This window comes from Triticum dicoccoides, chromosome 6A (genome assembly GCF_002162155.2).
Source record: "Triticum dicoccoides isolate Atlit2015 ecotype Zavitan chromosome 6A, WEW_v2.0, whole genome shotgun sequence".
Taxonomy (NCBI): domain Eukaryota; kingdom Viridiplantae; phylum Streptophyta; class Magnoliopsida; order Poales; family Poaceae; genus Triticum; species Triticum dicoccoides.
The window spans coordinates 628547619-628567539 of NC_041390.1; the positions used below are offsets into that span (position 1 = coordinate 628547619).

The following is a 19921-nucleotide window of genomic DNA, read 5'->3' on the forward strand; positions in this document are numbered from 1 at the left end:
CAGCAATGAGCCATACATTGTCTACAGATCTAAGCAATCTGATCATGGCAGGGCACTCACACCGGCAGGACCGGCTATTCTGCTGCTCAGGCTTCCCCTGGAAGTTGACATTTTTTCTCCATGTCAGGTATAGGAAATGAAATTATGTTGATAGCAATATGTAAAAAAATCTACAAAGTTTTACTAATGGTAGTAAGTGCTAACCGAGCATCCACAAACAATCTCCTGCATACACTTTGTCCACCCCATATTCAGACGGCTCTTGCCATATCGTATACCAATTCCAAGCTCCCAAGAATAGAGGTTATAGAAATCACACGCTTCCCCAAGTGAGTCAAAACTCATCCCAATATTTGGCTTCACTACATTGTCCAAGGGTTTATCAGCGTACCTCCTAATTGTTTCTTCTAATGGAGTGACCCTGCCTGGACAGGGTGCCCTATCCAGAGGGGCACGCCAAACTCTTAACCTGAAATTAAATTTACAGTTTTACAGATGGTGGAAACAATTTTTTCAGCTAATGATGCCAGCTAGACATATATGGACATAAACACTAACAATCAGAACCACGAGTACATAGAAAAAAAGACTATTAATTATATTTATACCTTCTGGTCCACCGTGGTGCCTCTGGGTTCACCTTCCTTGTGGGCTCGACGCATTGAGTTGGCGACTGCTTCCTCTTGCCGGCGGAACCGCTCTGCTCAGCAGCGCCACCAAGTTGTCCAACCAGAACCACGCATGACGAGTCAGCACATAGTGGTGCGGACGGCCCAACAACCATTGAAACCAATATATCTGGCTGCTCAACATCCGCATTGACCTCTCAGAGCGGGAACCCATGGCATGTTCAGCAAATCAAAGACCAGTCAGGGTCTTTTTTTGAAGTTAAATTGCACTGGTGGAAAAAAGGCCTTTGGTCGCGGTTCGCAACTGCCATTAGTCGCGGTTGCGCAACCGCGACCAAATAAGCGCGACTAAAGCCCCCCACCTTTAGTCGCGGCTGCTTAAGAACCGCGACTAACGGCCCGTCCACGTGGGCGCCAGGCGGCCGTCGGGGCGGAGGACCTTTAGTCGCGGTTCTTCTGGCCAACCGCGACTAAAGGCCGCCACAGGTTTAGGGTTTTAGCCCCCCCCTAAACCTGTTTTCTGTTTAATTTGTATTGTTTTATTTCTTTTGTGCTTTATTTTAATTTTGAAGGAGTTTCATATATTCTACGGTACTACATACATGCATATGAATGTACAATTTCAAATAAATTTGAAATTAGAACCAAAAAGAATTCAAGAGGAATATACAATATATATTCAATATCATCGGATGACCATATACAATTTTGAACAAGTTTCCATACATGATTTAATGCATATAAAGTTCTACGTCCTCGTAATAGTGTTCTCCTTTAGGATGGAGGACTTCCCTGCTGAACCATCCAGCTAGTTCCTCTTGAAGTGGTCGGAAGCGAGCTTCTGGACTAAGCATCCACCGGAGGTTAATCCTCTGAGCATTGGTATCACTCGGAACCCGCTCAGAGGTGTATCTCCGGATCATCTCACAGACATAGTATCCACATAGATTGGTCTCCGGTGGCTGAATATCCCCAGCATTCTTAGCCTTTAACATTTTGAATTCTAGCTCTTTTTTGAATTCACCGACCTTTGTATCTACGAACCGTCTCCAAACCCTACGAGGCAAAGAAAATTAAATGAACAAGAGAGTTATTAATTAGTTACTTGATATTAGGAAATGAACGAAATAGGCCGATCGATATAGAGCGCAAATGAATGAAAATAATTACTTCTGCAGCATTCTTCTCATGCCGCCCCAAAGCTTTGGATCCATATTCACAGAGTCGTGGACGAGACATTCTGAGGTGTTAACTTTAATTACTAGCAGAATCCAGTGGAACCTGCGGACACGATACATGCACAGTACGTCATGCATAACTCATCGATTAGCCGGCCACATAGCATGCATGGAATAAACAAAAGAGAATGTGCTCAAGACAGAAACACTCACTCAAAATGGTAAGGAAATAGAATATCACTTTTGAGTTCCTGCTTTGTAAGAAAGTGCCACAGGTCTGCCTCCACGTCGGCGGGGTGACGCTCCAACACATGTCCATTAACGATGTGTGGGTCAATGAACCCAACATCATGGATGTTCCTTACTCTGCATTCCTTAATCTTCATTCTGCATGTATAATAGCAGACACAACAATATAGTTAGGACATATATATAGTGCAGGCAATATGAACGAGATGGGGTAGAAATTAATAAATCACTTACAGAACGTAGCAACTGATGATAGATTTATCGAGCTCGCGCAGATTGAAAAGCTGGAACAATTCACTCAGTTCAATTTGTACATAGTAATGTTTGAAGTGATGCTCATGTCTAACTTCCGCATAAATATATTCTTTGGCGTTTTTATTTTTTATGTAACCCTTGTACCATTTCAGCAGACCTTTCATTTGTGGAGGTAGATCCTTTTCCTGCGCAGGCTCGACGAGAGGCCCATTCTTGACATATGTAATTACTACCTCCTTCACTGGCGCCTCATCAAGGCCTAACAGTTCACGAAGAGTAATACCTAAGTTGGCCGCTTGTTCTCTGGCACTTGTTACAGTCAATCCCTGTGCTGCCGCAGCTTGTATGATCTCGGGGGCATCCGGACAGAAGGCTTCCACTATAAGCGGGGCAATCGATTGTTTACTTTGTTCCCCGAGCTGGGCAACTTGTTTCCCGCTTTTTTTACTTTCGGCCTTCTCCCGCTCTTTGTTCTCCTTGAACATGAGTGCCTGCCTGCGAAGTTCACGTGCATAGTCGTTAGGCAGATTCTTCGCGGCTTGGGACGGTGTGCTCAAAAATGACTTAGCCCCCTTCTTTTGCTCATCAGAAAATACTGGCTTGGGCTCGGGCTCTCTTTTCTTCTTGCAGTCCGCCTTCCATTTCTCCAAATCAGCAGCCGCGGCCGCGTCGACTTCCTCGGCACTACGTTCCCAAGGCCTTGTGGGGAGAGGCTTCAGTGATGGCTCCGGTACCTTTGTGGTCTTAGGTACATAAGGGTCCGGGTTAATAATCCAGGACTGCTTCTGCTTCTTTGCCGGAGGTGGATTGGGGGGCGGCGTCTGATCACCCGCCGGACGAGGACTGGGGGGCGGCGGCTGATCACCCGCCGGACGTTGTGGACTGGGGGGCGGCGTCGGCTGACGTGACGGAGGTGTAGGTGAACCGCCACCACCACCACCACCACCACCACCACCGCCACCGCCACCACCACCATCGTAGGGGGGTGGACTTGTTGTCCTTGGCGCCTCGCCTGGAAACTTGATAAACTTCTTTTGCCATAGAATGAAATGGCGCTTGACATCTCCAAGTCTTTTCTCCCCTTCAGGTGTAGCAATGTCAATCTCCAGGTCCTCAAACCCTTGGACTATGTCCTCCACCGTGACACGAGCATAGCCATCTTGAATGGGGTTGTTGTGGTGGAGTGCTCCAGGTAAACATGGTAAAGCACTGCCGATGGCTACCTTCATGGACATGTTCCCGATAGGATAATACAGATGACATTCTTTCATCTCCTTTATATCGTCCACGGGGTAGCGAGGAGGCTCCGGTGAAGTAATTTCGACCACCAGAGGCTCCGGTGCAGTAATTTCGACCACCAGAGGCTCCGGTGCAGTAATTTCGATCGTCGGTGCATCTGCACCAGCCGGTGGGGCCTCTGTGGAAGCCACGCTGCTTCTCCGCTGCTGGCTTCCGAGATCCGCTGGATGATCTTCATGCTGCACCCGAGCTGCATCTCTTTCGGCTACTAGTACACTCATGGTTTTCTTCATCACATCCATTTTCGATGCCAACCGCGCCACAACATCTGCTTCCCGATCCATCTTTCTCTTACGGCTTCTGTAACCGTACGGGTCATCGTTCTGGGGGAACCCTATTTTCCACGGAATGTGCCCCATGCCTCGTACACGTCCTCCGTGTTCAGGATTCCCGAGGGCTTTTGTCAGCGTGTCGTTCTCTCTGTTGAACTTGATCTTCCCCTGTTGAGCATCCCTCATTGCGTTAATAAGGGCTTGGGTGGGTTTAATTAATTTGCCCCGGTAAACACACTCCCCTGTCTCCGGGTTCAGCGTTCCCCCATGCCCGTACCACCAGCTTTTGGCCCTTGGGTCCCATCCCTCTGTACCTGGACGGATTCCTCGCGCCCTCAGCTCATTCTCCATCTTCTCCAACCTAGGCACCCAAATGCGATACCCTCCTGGCCCCATAACATGATTGTACTCCTTCTTAGCCGCATTTTCCTTATTTTTTTTCGATATTTGAATGAACTGCTCCGATTTCTTTTGCTTCACAAATTCTGGCCAATCATGTTTCAGTTTCTCATATTGTCCTTTGAAATCCGGAGTCTTGTTCTGCTTGACAAAGTCATGGGCTAGATTTTGCTTGAATTTCCGGAATGCGTCGGCCATCTTATGAAGAGCGAACTGTTTGACTAGCCTCCTCCTCTCCTTGTTTTCCTCAATCTTGTTACCCTCCTCATCGAATTTGTTGTATTCCGGAGGTAGAACGAAATGTTCCATAAGCTTCTTGAAGCAATCTTTTTTTGTTCTCTTATCGACAAAAGTGAAACCATCAATTCGTGCCTTCTTTGGCTCATTCCACTCCTGGACGGTGATCGAGATGTTGTCTCTAACAATGGCTCCGCATTGGCTGACAAACTTGGTGGCGTTCTTGCGGGGCTCCAGCGGCCTGCCGGTTGCACTGTCGACAACCTCGATGGTGCATGTTTCTCCTTGTTTCATCGTCTTGGTTGCGCCACGCTTTGACGACGTACGCGATTGTTTCGACGATCCGGCCGAGGGCTAAAATAAGAAAGAGTCGCGCGCGTTAGTACACACATATTTATTCAAATCAGTTAGTTTATATCACCAGAGGCTCAATGTATATATATACCTCGGTGCCGGAGGTGGTTGCTACTTCCATTTGAAGATCGTCGTTTATCGACGTTTGTTCGGCATCATCTTGCTGACGGCGCCCTTCATCTTCACCGTCAAGGTTCAGATAAGAAGAGATATCATCTTCTTCTTCTCCGGTCGGCACATATAGAATATCGCCGTTTATGATGCCGAACATATGTGCTTCACCGTCCGGATCATAGTTGTCCATAATCGGGTCAGCTCTATCGTCCGCCATTATGTCAGTCCTGAAAACATGTAGTAAAAACAAATTAATTAAGTGAAGAAGGGGGGCGGTGGCGGTGGCGGTGGCGAAAGGGCGGTGGCAAAAGGAGGGGGCGAGGAAGGGGTGGGAGAGGGTGTCGCGGTAGAGCGCGAGACGGGGCGGCAGACGACGGCGTCACGGAGAGGGGAGGCGAGGACAACACATTTATAACCCTCGCCGTCCCCTCTCGATCCCTAAAAAAACACCCACGATAAGCAAACATATTATAATCTTCTGACATGTCTGTCTTGTCCTCCACTCCCACGATGTTTCTTTTCCCTGAAAGAACAATGTGGCGCTTTGGATCATCGCATGATGTACTGATCGTTTTCTTATCTTTCCGTTTCCTCGGTTTGCTACTCATGTCCTTCACATAGAAAACCTGAGCGACATCTTTCGCTAGGACGAATGGTTCGTCAAGGTAACCAAGATTGTTGAAATCCACCATTGTCATTCCGTATTGCTGGTCCACCTTTACCCCACCTCCTGTTAGCTTGAACCATTTGCACCGGAACAAAGGGACCTTAAAGGAGGGTCCATAGTCAAGTTCCCATATCTCCTCTATGTAACCATAATATGTGACCTTTTGCCCATTCTCGGTTGCTGCATCAAAGCGGACACCACTGTTTTGGTTGGTGCTCTTTTTATCTTGGGCGATCGTGTAAAATGTATTCCCATTTATCTCGTACCCTTGGAAAGTCGTTATAGTCGAAGATGGTGTCTTGGCCAACATGTACAGCTGATCTACAACATCATTGTCATTCATTAAATATTTTCTCAACCAACTGCCGAAAGTCTCCATGTGGGCCTTCCTAATCCAGGATTCAGGCTTCCCCGGGTTCGGCCGGTGATCTGCCTTGCCGTTGTAATGCTTGCCCTTCTTTCTTACTGGATGAATTTTCGGAAGAAATCGACGATGCCCAAGGTACACGTTCTTCTTACAATTTGGCAAATGTACACTTTCAGTCTCATGTAAGCAGTGCGTGCATGCATTGTATCCCTTATTTGACAGTCCCGAAAGGTTACTAAGAGCAGGCCAATCGTTGATGGTTACGAAAAGCAACGCTCGTAGGTCAAATTCCTCTTGTTTGTGCTCATCCCACACACGGACACCACCCCACAGCTGTAAAAGTTCATCAACTAATGGCCTTAGGTACACATCGATGTCGTTGCCGGGTTGCTTCGGACCTTGGATGAGCACTGGCATCATAATGAACTTCCGCTTCATGCACAACCAAGGAGGAAGGTTGTAGATGCATAGAGTCACAGGCCAGGTGCTATGGCTGGAGCTCTGCTCGCCAAAAGGATTCATGCCATCCGTACTTAGAGCAAATCTTATGTTCCTTGCGTCAGCTGCAAAATCTTTGAACCATCTGTCGATCTTTCTCCATTGCGTTCCATCTGCGGTGTGTCTCAACTCCCCGTCCGACTTACGGTCCTCTTTGTGCCATCGCAACAACTTGGCATGCTCTTTGTTCCTGAACCGACGTTTCAACCGTGGTATTATAGGAGCATACCACATCACCTTGGCGGGAACCCTCTTCCTGGGTTTCTGGCCCTCAACATCGTCACCAGGGTCATCGCCTCTGATCTTATAACGCAATGCAGTGCATACCGGGCATTCATTCAAATTCTCGTATTCACCGCGGTAGAGGATGCAGTCGTTGATGCATGCATGTATCTTCAGAACCTCTAAACCTAGAGGGCAGACAACCTTCTTTGCTTCGTACGTACTGGCGGGCAACTCGTTATCCTTTGGAAACATATTCTTCAACATTTTCAGCAAGTTTTCAAATGCCGAGTCAGCTACACCTGCCTCTGCCTTCCATTTCAGCAAATCCAGTGTGCAGCCCAGCTTTTTCAGACCATCATCGCATCCGGGGTACAGCGCCTTTCTGTGATCCTCTAACATGCGATCCAAATTCTCCCTCTCCTTTTCAGTTTCGCAGCGTCTCCGTGCATCAGAAATGGTCCGACCAAGATCATCAACGGGATCATCACGTGCCTCTTCTTCACCTTCCCCTTCACCTTCAGCATCCTCCATGAAAGTATCACCGAAATGAGCAAGATAGCTTTCATCGATGAAATCATCCCCTTCTTCATCTTCTTCCATTATAACCCCTCTTTCTCCATGCTTGGTCCAACAATTATAGCTTGGCATGAAACCGTGCCGAAGCAGATGCATCTGAACATCTCTTGAGGAAGAGTAACCCTTCTGATTCTTACAGATAACACATGGACAGATAACAAAACCCCCCTGCTTGTTCGCATTAGCCACTACGAGGAAATCTTTCAAACCCGTAGTGAACTCGCCGGAGAGTCGGTTACCGTACATCCATTGCCGATTCATCTGCATTATTATAATATAAAATATATAATTAACCATCATGCATTTGTTAAACTAACTAGCTACAAACAATATAAATTAAACAATGAACTGCACACATGCATATTTTATCAATGACACATCAAAGGTTCATCAAGTTGCTAACCGCGATCGAGGAGTGTGGCTCCAACACTTCATGTCATGTTTGTTTCATGCTCTTGGGGCATTTCATCAAACACCTTATGTGCATAAGAGGAACCAAAAGCAAACCTACACCCACTTGTGAAGAGAATGGCTCCAAATGGCTAAGTGTTGGCTGCTGGATGGGTATATATAGGGGAGGGGCTTTAGTTGCGGTTGGCCTGGCAAACCGTGACTAAAGGTGCCCGAAGGCCTTTAGTCGCGGTTGTCCTGGCCAACCGCGACTAAAGACCCTCACGTGCGCCAGCTGGCCACCGAGCGCCCTGGGCCCAGGCCTTTGGTCGCGGTTCACCTCCAGAACCGCGACTAAAGGTCCCATTAGTCGCGGTTCCTACAGCTTCGCGACTTATGGGGCTGGACGGAAGCCTGTTTTTCCACCAGTGTTGACAGTTTTTGATATGTTACAATTATTCTTTTTCATACCACAGTGTCTCATTGATATGTGTTAACATTATCTGCATGCTTTTGTATGACATGGTCTGCCCAGAAAACAATATATTTGCTAATTGCGCACATGGACAACATAATCTGCCTTGAAAACACTATGTATGTCAATTGCACGCACGGAGGATTACCAAAAAACAGAGGACCAATTTGCTGACAGCAGTAGTAGTGCTCACGAGGCTTTTTAGACATAGGCACTAAACAGAATCATGGATTCAGACAAAGGAACACTGATTTTCTATGTATACCTTCTGTTCCACAACGACAATGCCCATCTTGGTGCAACTCTCTGGTGGACTCGAAGGATTCAGTAGGCGGCTGCTTCCTCTTGCGGCCGGAATCGATCTGCTCAGCAGAGCCGCCGTGTTGTCCAGCTGCAACCCCGCACAACGAGTCGGCGTGTGCCACTGCCGACGGCCCAACAGCCGTCAAAACCAACGGATCTAGCTGGTCAACACCACCCGTGACCTCTATGAGTGGGAGTCTATGGTGTGTTCATCAAATCGAAAACAGTCGTTTAGACGCCTGTGCTTGTGTGTCTACGGATCAAATCGAACAGAATAATACAGTAGAGACATTACCTGTCTATCGGATCCAGCAAAAAATCGAGCCCGCTGTGGCGTAGGTCTGGAAGCTCGGCCATACTGCTCGCCGTCGCCATTGTTTCGCCTTCCGCTGCCGAGGTCGGGAAGAGTGGGGAATGGGGAGAAACGGTTGACTTACAACTGGAGGACCGAGATATTTCGAATACTGGTGCCCGACGTGTGCACGAGATGTAAATCCAGCGTCATGTGTTGTTTCACGCATACGCATGTACGGCCTGACTTAACCGTCGTCTGTGAATAGTCCTGATTTTATCGTGTGCATAGCATCACTCATTTCGAAGTGCCCCACAATTTGTGCACCGGTGAGCATTTAGTGATCCATTGACGGCGTTGTTTCTGCAGCAGACGGTGCCAACACGATTCTGATCCCGGCGCAGCTTTTCGTGACGGAGGCGATCCACAGCTCGGGTCGTCACCGTAACCCCGAACAAGCCCGCGGGCTACCGTACATCACTGTTCATATGTGTATATCGTCTGACACACCCATTTTCCTATCACCATATATGCTTGAAAGGGCCCACTAGCCCATATCCCTAGACATGTACGCACGACCAGGATACCATGTTCAGATACAACTGTTCTCAGTAACGCCGCTCTCCGTCATATATGCTTACGTTTAGGGAAAAGATATTTATATGTTTGATCCCTCCAATTTTGGTATGATTTTCTACCAAGATATTTAGATATTTCGATGTCATAACATAAAGATACATTATAATACTTTCAGCAACACAACTTAATTTATTGATGAGTTGATGTTTTGAATTTTCTAAGGGCCAGAGAAAGAAAAATTGCGTAATATATCGAACTAAAATCACCATAGAAAGTATGTCTTCCATTTTAAGTTTAACACAAAATGAGCATTTATAATGGTAATATTTCATCCTTTGTAGTGAGAACCTCTTTGGTCACATATTAGAGAGTGCTTAACATTATATTAGAAATGCTTATTTTCTAGTACTTTTAGAGAGAAAAAACGTAAAATTTAAAATAATTATATACTTATAAGATGTATTACTAAGAAAATAACATATAATTTGTGGTAAACTAATTAATTATTAAAAGTAAAAGAGTTTAATATAAATAATGAATAAGTGAAAACATTTGCAACATTTGTATCACAAGCGATGTTAGAAAATAAGACGCAGCGACGGTGGATACCAGTGTGTGTGCGCGCACTGGACGTGCCGAGTTGTGGCGAGGGCGCGTGTCCATGGACCATGATGTGTGTGTACTGGTGGCGCATGAGTTTACGCTCATGTCTGTGTCCATCGAGTAGGATTCAGGAGCATGGGCATGATAGGCCTAGTCATTAGGATACACGAGTTTATCTAGGAGTAGGATTAGTTGGGTTAGTGGCCATGGAGGGAATGGTAGTATGCTTAGATGCGTGGTATGCTAGTGTGCAAATGTTGAACAAGAACATCTATGTGTCCATGATTAGTTCAATCTTCTGTGTTTTAATACTAGTTTCTATTGTCCATGTATAGTGTGTTGTGGTATTGATGATGCTTACATTTGTAGGACATGACCCTGCAAGAGTTTAGTCAGGCCATCGTGTTGTCCGAGAGCCAGTTCCGACCGTCCTACATCCAGGACTCTCAGCCTCTCATCGACCAGATGCCTCCCAATTCAGATGTTTTTGAGGTGCCGCCTAAGGTTTCCTCCATTTGTGCTGGCTCAGCCCAATGTTGTTGCTCAAAAGGCAGCCACAAAGGAGAAGAAGTATGGCAGGGGGAACATCATGAAATGACAGCCGTTCCTCTCCACTTTCGTGCTTAATAAGATGTGTGAGATCATAGCTAGTGGGGTGAGGACTGACAAGGGCTTCAAGGAGGTGCACTTGAACCTTGTTGCAAAGCAGGTGTTCGAGTTCTGTGGATAGAAGGTCACCTCGACCAGGTGTACAACCACCGGAGAAAGTGGTGAGTGAGGTGGATCACCGCGTCCAAACTTAGAGACCTCAACGGTGCTTCATGGGATGAGGACACCTGCTCGATCCTTTTGGAGGCAAAGCACTATCAAAGGAGACATCGCGGTTAGCTCACAAACCATGCCATTCTAAGTAACCAACAATTTAAGCCTATGAACCATTGCCATACTAACTGACCACTCTGCCCTGTTTCTTCCTTAGGCTCACCCCAAGGACACAGAGTTCCTCAACACACCTATCCAGAACTACCACCAGTGTAGTAGATATTCTCCTTCAGGCTGACAACCAGCAAGCATGCCATGGGCTCTGGTCAGCCGTTGGGCTCGCCGATGCCCAAGTATCTAGACACCCGGGAGTCAGACACCATCAACGTTTATGCTCCTGAGAAGGATGGTGAGCATGTTCCTGCGGTTGATAGGAAGAGGAAGCGGGCATAATGGAGGAGGAGTTGAGCATCTTTAGCAGCATGACTCAGGCAGTGAAGGAGGAGGCCACTGCCATCAAGGAGAGCAAGACGGTCGACATCCACCTTGAGCTCTCTGGCGCCATCATGGAGCAAGGTGGCTTCATCCCAAAGGCTCTCATGGTGGCTCTCTCCACTCGCTGGACAACAAAGCCCAGGGTGTTGGGTTCGTTGCCATGGGAGACGCCCACAGGGTGCTCTGGCTGAGGACCTGGCTGGGCAAGCACTACTACTAGTGCTACTTCTATTGGTGGCGACGGCGTGCATGATCCTTGACGATGATGGTGATGGCGACAAGGACGACAGTGACGATGGCGACATATATTTTGTGTAGTTAGGGCTTGAAAACAATCTTATGGTCTTTATATTTTGGTGATGTGGTATATACTAACCCCTCACGGTGATTACTAACCTGCAGTGATAGGATTACACCCTCTTTTGGATGTGGTGGTAGGATGACGCCAAAGTAGTGATAGGTTGAACTTGCTATGCGGTATGATCATGCATACTTACTAATGCTCTTCTCTTCCATTGCGTCTATGCTTCATTGCTTGCTCTTATTAGAGTGCTTCATTGCTTGTTGTTTGTGTGTTCCAACGCTTGTTGCTTCAACTTATTTCTCATTTGCACTGCTAGGGCAAGTGGTATGCGGTGTTCGAAGGGAGGGTTCCAGGGGTTTACAGTTCATGGGAAGCTTGCAACCAGCAAGTTTCATGGTGCAGCCACAACAGCCACAGAGGGTTTAGGACTAGGCATGTGACATAAGATGCTTACTCCAAGTATGTGCGAGAGCAGGCATGCAACAAGGTTGAGGTTGGCAAGGTAGATCGTCCAACTTCGTCATCTTCGTCCAGTTCATCACCATAGCAGTGTTGTGCCGTTGGTGTGCTCGGTGTGATCGTGTGTAATGTGTAGTACTATTGGGTAAGCTCACCAAGTAGGGTACAAGGTGGACACAACTCTATGCTCGTATGCAACCAAACAACGTGCACTCATCTGACCGCATACAATTTGAGCAACCAAATGCATCACATAGAGGCATCGTTACGATGCAGAGAGAGGATATGCAGGCAACCGGTCAACATGCAGATGTTGGATTTTGCGTGCATATGCTCAGCAAAGCACAACTGGGACAAATATGCAGAGTTACTAAAAACGATGCAGGTAACCAAACTCATCCATAGTATCTTCTCTCTTCTTGTCCGATCGTACCACATGTGTACGCCTTCTCTTCTACCTCTGCCATGCCACTCCTCTCCTCCGCAGTAGTCATATGCGCATGGACGCACACACACTACACAACGCATACATTGCGTGGCCTAGCAGTAACTTGCTAGTGTCAGGCACGGGCCTGCAAAACGTGCTCAATTACTTCCTATCATTGGCCGGCCTGCTGCACTACACTGCCAGTACTGCAACCACCACATACATCAGAAAACAACCTTTTTTTGGATAACTTAATTGCAGAGCTGGGCAGCTTGATAATAGTCAGGAGCGTCGCGCGGCAAGAGCAACTCCATCTGCTCAGCCCGAACGATGGCTACCTCTTCCTAATGGCGCTGTCAAGATTAATGTTGATGGGCTACCGCAAAATCACACCATGGGGGAGCGGTCGCGGCAGTTTGTAGAGACCAAACGGTTCTATACTTGGGATCTTCGGTTGTGGTCTTTCAAGGCATCAATGACCCTCTAACTCTGAATACTTTTGCTTGTCGTGAAGCATTAGCACTTGCAGATGATCTTGCCGTGCAGGATGTTTGTGTGGCATCAGACTGTCAAGAAGTGGTGAATGATGTTATCAAGGGGACAAGAGGTCCAAATGCTGCCATAGCACATGAACTATTAAGTCGCTGTAATAGATTCAATTCCAATTCTTTTATTTTTCAGCATATGAACTTTAATTTCGAGGCTCATCATGTCGTCAAGTTTGCTTGTAACCTAGGTGTAGATAGACATGTTGGGTTGGGCAATTCTCATAACCCAAACCTTATACCTATGGCCTTTGTTTTGGATGAATAAAGATGGCGAGATTTCTAGAAAAAATAAGCACGGCATGCATGCTTCCCATGGGAAGCTCACTTGTTTTGGCCTAACTAGCGCATGTCGTAATCTAACAAAAAAAAGTCCATTTTATTACCACTTGAACAAAATGGATGGTTCACATAACCCCTGATCATTGTTTCTGCTCTCTTAACCACCTTGATCTATCTATCCAATACCGTTCACAAATCGTCTTAGGTGGGTCGTCTGATGCTTTGCTGACATGGACGAGGTCAAAGCGCTATTTGAAAAGTGGGACCCCCTCGTCAGAGGCAACCCCTCTCATCAAACTAACTACAGGGCCCATCGGATTAAAACTAATCCTAACAAAACTAGTTAACCTAACTAATTAACTAGGGGGACACATTTTAGGGACCAAATAAATAACCTTCAACTAATCATGTCACGCTGGCTACACCGGCAATTAGGCGCCGGTGACCCAAACCATGACGAAGGGAGTCAGGTTCGCTGTTCCGGCAACCATTTGTTGTGCGGATTGGCTTTATGAAGAGGTGGGATCAAGTTGTGTCTGTTGATGGTCATGTATCTGTTGAGGATGGTTGGAATCGTCGCCAGCGACAAGGCTAGCGGCGGCAGTAGAATGGATTCGACATAGGTGTCGTTATAGGGCGCGGTAGAGCTAGCGAAGGAGCCCAAATGCATCCTTCTGCCCAAAGGCATCCTTTTAGACGGTATTGGATAGATTAGAGGGTTAAGATAGCAGAAGAAAATGGTCAGGGTTATGTGCACCATCCATTTTATTCAGGTAGTAATAAAATGCTCACTTTTTTAATCGAAGCTATGGTTTTGCCTCCATGATACTACTCACTCACTACTCAGCTTGGCTAACTCTTGCGCGAAAATTAACGATGCGATAGAAATTACTACTCTCTCCGTTCAGTATCATAAGATGTTTTAACTTTTTTCGGATTCAAATGTCAGTATACAGTTTATATTTTCCTATCTAAAACGCATCTTATAATTTAGAACGGAGGGAGCATTAAATAAAATCCAAACCAAAAGGCATCTAGAAGCAAAGCGTTAAATGCGTACGCGTGCTTCCTTGGTTGCATTTTTTTCTTGATAATATGTGTCTCATTCATATCGTAAAGATCAAAGTACAAGTTACGTAAGGACCTACATGACAAAACTAAAAAGACAATACAACATCTCTGAGCTTGACACCAATGTCAGTCACACCAGCCACCAAAAAGAAAAAATATGATGGATCACCTCATCATCCGAGCTCAATGCGGCTCCATTGCTTGCTTGGTTGCTTCTATGTGTACGTGTTTTGCAAAGGTATGTGAACCAAATCTCCTGCGTACGTGTATCTCTTTTTTAGGGAAATACAAACGTGTATCTTTGTTAAGTATGCCAATGGCTTCCGGTACACCAAGAGCGTGTTTGGTTGCCCGCATTAGGCCCAGCCTGGCCCGCGCGGGAAGAAAGTGGCCCGTTTGGTTGCCTGCGTTCACTGTGCGGCCCGCATCGCACGGAACTTAAAGCACGTCTAGGCCAGGCCCAGGGGAAACGCCCGAATCGGCAGTAGCTCGCGAGCCTGGCTCGGGCGAGGCGGGGGAGGGCGACGCACTTCTCCCCTCGTGCGAGCAGGGGAGATGGCGCGAGCTCGCCCGCGTCACCGAAAAATGGGTGGGAGGATTTCGGCTCACCTCCCGGCGATTCCACCCCTATTTAGCCCCTCCCTCACCGCCCCAACTCCCGCCATCATTTTCCCTCCGTTCGAGCTTTCCCGCTGACGCGCATCGGCACCGACGAGCAGGTAAGCGACGCATCTTCTTCGGCCGGCGGTCCACGGCGTCGGCGCTCCTTCACCGGCCGGCGTTGATCTTCCACGACCGTCCCCCCTCGTCCTCAAGCTGCAGCGATGGCCTCTGTGAGTTCAATCCCCCTTTCCCTCTGTTCCTTCTAGCTAGATCTGAGCTGCAGCTAGGGTTTGATCTAGATGCATGGTTGATTAGTGGTCTGATCTGTGAGCTAATATGGTTGATTGCCATGGTGCGGCTGCAATTTGTGGTAGGGCTAGATGTTCAAGCATGTGGTAGGCTAGATTAGTAGTAGAGTTTGAAGTTGAAACTTGTGCTTGTGTTGAATCATGCTTAGATCTGTGATTTGTAGCTATTGGTGGTCCATTTGTAGCATGATATTTGTTGTAGATGTATGTTCCTGCTCATAGATTGTCCGGTATGCTTGGTATGATAGCGATGAAGCATGTGCTTACTATGATAGTGTTGAACCAGATGTGCTTTCATGGATTGTCGGGTATGTTGTGTGCTATGCTTACTGTCATCGATGCGTGCTACGATTGTAGGACATGACCACGCAGACGCAAGATCTTAGTCAGGCCCTTGTCATGTCCGACAGCCAGTTTACTCCATCGTTTGTCGAGGACTCGCAGCCTATGTTCGAGATGGCACCTGATGCAGAGGTGTTCGCGTCTCATTCCCTCTATGTGCCAATAGTGCTCGTTGACCCAACTCCTGCTTCTGCTCCTGCCACTGCAATCAAGCTAGCAACAGCAAAGGCAAAGAAGGATGGTAGGTCGAACAACATGGAGTGGCAGCCATTCATGTCCATGTTCGTACTGAACAAGATGTGTGAGCTCATCTCTAGTGGAGTTAGGACTGACAAGGGCTTCAAGGAGGTGCACTTGAACACCGTTGCGAAGCAGGTGTTCGAGTTCTGTGGGGAAGAGGTGTCTGCCACCTAGGTGTACAACCACCTGAGGAAGTGAAGAAGTCGATGGATCCAAGTGTCCAAGCCGAGAGACCTTAGCGGCGTCTCATGTGATGAGAACACTTGCTCCATAGTTCTGGAGGCAGAGCACTACGCCGGACATGTCGCGGTTAGCTCACGACCCTCTTCCTTTTCATACTGTCCACCATTGCCTACTCCTAATCGCAACTAACAACACTTGTGTTTCATTCTTAGGACCACCCAAGGGACACTGAGTTCCTCAACACACCCATAAAGAACTACAGCCAGATGCAGCACATCTTCTCCTTCGGGCTGGCAACTGGGAAGCATGCCATGGGCTCGGGTGAGCCTCTTGGTTCTCCCATGCCAGACTTCCCTGGGACACCGGACGTCGAGGTCCTTGATGGCCCTAACAAGCTCGCTGCGAAGCCCTTTGACAAGCCATTTGACCCCGTCCATGATAGGAAGAGGAAGAGAGGAGGCCTGATGGAGGAGGAGATCAATGTCTTTTGCAGCATGACTGAGGCGGTGAAGGAGGTGGCAACAACCATCAGGGAGTGCAAGCCCCTCGACGTCCACCCTGGCCTGTATGGCGCTGTCATGACCCAAGGTGGCTTTAGCGACGAGGTTCTCATGGCAGCTCTCAGCCACCTGCTTGACAACAAGGCCCAGGGTGTTGGGTTCGTTGCCATGGCCGACGCTCACAAGGTGTTGTGGCTCAGGAGCTGGCTGGGCAAGCACTACTACTAGAGTAGTGCTGCCTGTGAGCGTGCATGATCCCCGACGGCGATGGCGGTGGCGACGACGATGATGACAATGATGACTGATACGTCTCCAACGTATCTATAATTTTTGATTGCTCCATGCTATATTATCTACTGTTTTGGACAATATTGGGCTTTATTATCCACTTTTATATTATTTTTGGGACTAACCTATAAACCGGAGGCCCAGCCTAGAATTGCTGTTTTTTGCCTATTTCAGAGTTTCGCAGAAAAAGAATATCAAACGGAGTCCAAACGGAATGAAACCTTCGGGACGTGATTTTTTGAACAAACATGATCCAGGAGATTTGGACCCTACGTAAGAGAAGCTTCCAGGAGGCCACGGCCCCACGTTTCTCCACTGACGTACTTCTTCCTCCTATATATACATATGTACCCCCAAACGATCAGATACGGAGCCAAAAACCTAATTCCACCGCCGCAACCTTCTGTACCCACGAGATCCCATCTTGGGGCCTGTTCCGGAGCTCCGCCGGAGGGGGCACCCATCACGGAGGGCTTCTACATCAACACCATAGCCTCTCCGATGAAGTGTGAGTAGTTTACCTCAGACCTTCGGGTCCATAGTTATTAGCCAGATGGCTTCTTCTCTCTTTTTGGATCTCAATACAATGTTTTCCCCCTCTCTCGTGGAGATCTATTCGATGTAATCTTTTTTTGCGGTGTGTTTGTTGAGACCGATGAATTGTGGGTTTATGATCAAGTTTATCTATGAACAATATTTGAATCTTCTCTGAATTCTTTTATGTATGATTGGTTATCTTTGCAAGTCTCTTCGAATTATCAGTTTGGTTTGGCCTACTAGATTGATCTTTCTTGCAAAGGGAGAAGTGCTTAGCTTTGGGTTCAATCTTGCGGTGTCCTTTCCCAGTGACAGTAGGGGCAACAAGGCACGTATTGTATTGTTGCCATCGAGGATAACAAGATGGGGTTTTTATCATATTGCATGAATTTATCCCTCTACATCATGTCATCTTTCTTAAGGCGTTACTCTGTTTTCATGAACTTAATACTCTAGATGCATGCTGGATAGCGGTCGATGAGTGGAGTAATAGTAGTAGATGCAGGCAGGAGTCGGTCTACTTGTCTCGGACGTGATGCCTATATACATGATCATACCTAGATATTCTCATAACTATGCTCAATTCTGTCAATTGCTCAACAGTAGTTCATTCACCCACCGTAAAATACTTATGCTCTTGAGAGAAGCCACTAGTGAAACCTATGGCCCCCGGGTCTATCTTCATCATATTAATCTTCCAACACTTTGTTATTTCCTTTGCTTTTATTTTACTTTGCATCTTTATCATAAAAATACCAAAAATATTATCCTATCATATCTATCAGATCTCACTCTCGTAAGTGACCATGAAGGGATTGACAACCCCTATTCGCGTTGGTTGCGAGGATTTATTTGTTTTGTGTAGGTGCGAGGGACTCGCGCGTAGCCTCCTACTGGATTGATACCTTGGTTCTCAAAAACCGAGGGAAATACTTACGCTACTTTGCTGCATCACCCTTTCCTCTTCAAGGGAAAACCAACGCAGTGCTCAACAGGTAGCAAGAAGGATTTCTGGCGCCGTTGCCGGGGAGGTCTACGCAAAAGTCAACATACCAAGTACCCATCACAATCCCTTATCTCCCGCATTACATTATTTGCCATTTGCCTCTTGTTTTCCTCTCCCCCACTTCACCCTTACCGTTTTATTCGCCCTCTCTTTTTTGTTCGCCTCTTTTCCGTTGCTTGTCGCTATGGCTAGTCCCTTATCCACTCCATTGTCCCCTGAGTTTGAAGTCTTTCACTTCAAACAAAGACAAGGAGAAAACTTAAAAGATGCCTGGTTGAGGATAATGGAGTCTTATCATAATTGTACCTTTGAAGTGAACCTGAGAATTTTGCTTCGCAATTTCTATGTTGGATTAAATATGTCTCATAGACAACTCTTGGATTGCGTTGCCAAAGGCAATTTTATTGAAATTGATCCCCATATTGCGCTTGAAATTATAGAAGGTATAGTGGGAACACTACCTCAACAAAAGGGGCCTCATCCTACCCAGGAAGAGACACAAGTTTTTGAAAAAATTTGTGAAGTTACTAAGATTTTACAGAAGTCTCTTGAACCTCTTAAGAACGTTAGCGGAAATATTCACCGCATGAATATGTTGATTACTCTCTGCAATAAGCGATTGGATTCTTTAGATCTGAAAATTTCAGAATATGAAGGGAAACGTAAAGAACCTCCCGGATTCGAGCTCGATTCCGCTAAAAAGTTGAAAACCAAAGATGGCAATACCTAAATCTATCCTTGCTTTTATGCCTAGCTAGGGGCGTTAAACGATAGCGCTTGTTGGGAGGCAACCCAATTTTATTTTTAGTTTTTTTTCTTTTGCTTCTGTTTAGGAATAAATCTTTGTTCTAGCCTCTGGTTAGATGTTTTTTTATGTTTTAATTAGTGTTTGTGCCAAGTTAAACCTATAGGATCTTATTGGATGATAGTTATTTGATCTTGCAGAAATTTCCAGAAACTTTCTGTTCACGAAAACAATTGTTAAATATCACCTGAACGTGATAAAATACTTATTCCAACTTCTACTGATCAATAAGCAAATTGCCTAGGTCGTCCTATTTTGGCTGATTTTTTGGAGTCCCAGAAGTTTGCGTTAGTTACAGATTACTACAGACTGTTCTATTTTTGACAGATTCTGTTTTTCGTGTGTTGTTTGCTTATTTTGATGAATCTATGGCTAGTAAAATAGTTTATAAACCATAGAGAAGTTGGAATACAGTAGTTTTAACACCAATATAAATAAATAATGAGTTCATTACAGTACCTTGAAGTGGTCTTTTGTTTTCTTTCGATAACGGAGCTCATGAGATTTTCTGTTAAGTTTTGTGTTGTGAAGTTTTCAAGTTTTGGGTGAAAGATTTTGATGGATTATGGAACAAGGAGTGGCAAGAGCCTAAGCTTGGGGATGCCCATGGCACCCCCAAGATAATCTAAGGACACCAAAAAGCCAAATCTTGGGGATGCCCCGGAAGGCATCCCCTCTTTCGTTTACTTCCATCGGTAACTTTACTTGGAGCTATATTTTTATTCACCACATGATATGTGTTTTGCTTGGAGCGTCTTGTATGATTTGAGTCTTTGCTTTTTAGTTTACCACAATCATCCTTA

The 19921-nt window shown here is 46.4% G+C and overlaps 1 protein-coding gene across 1 annotated transcript; it reads right to left on the bottom strand.

The window, feature by feature from the left end:
- Positions 1–8212: 8212 nt before the first annotated feature.
- LOC119317174 lies at positions 8213–8901 on the bottom strand. The gene is made up of 2 exons (XM_037591584.1): positions 8783–8901; positions 8213–8685 (listed from the first exon to the last, which is right to left on the bottom strand). Exons 1-2 carry the CDS (start codon positions 8860–8862, stop codon positions 8409–8411), a joined length of 357 nt encoding a protein of 118 aa, XP_037447481.1. The 5' UTR covers positions 8863–8901; the 3' UTR covers positions 8213–8408.
- Positions 8902–19921: the final 11020 nt, after the last annotated feature.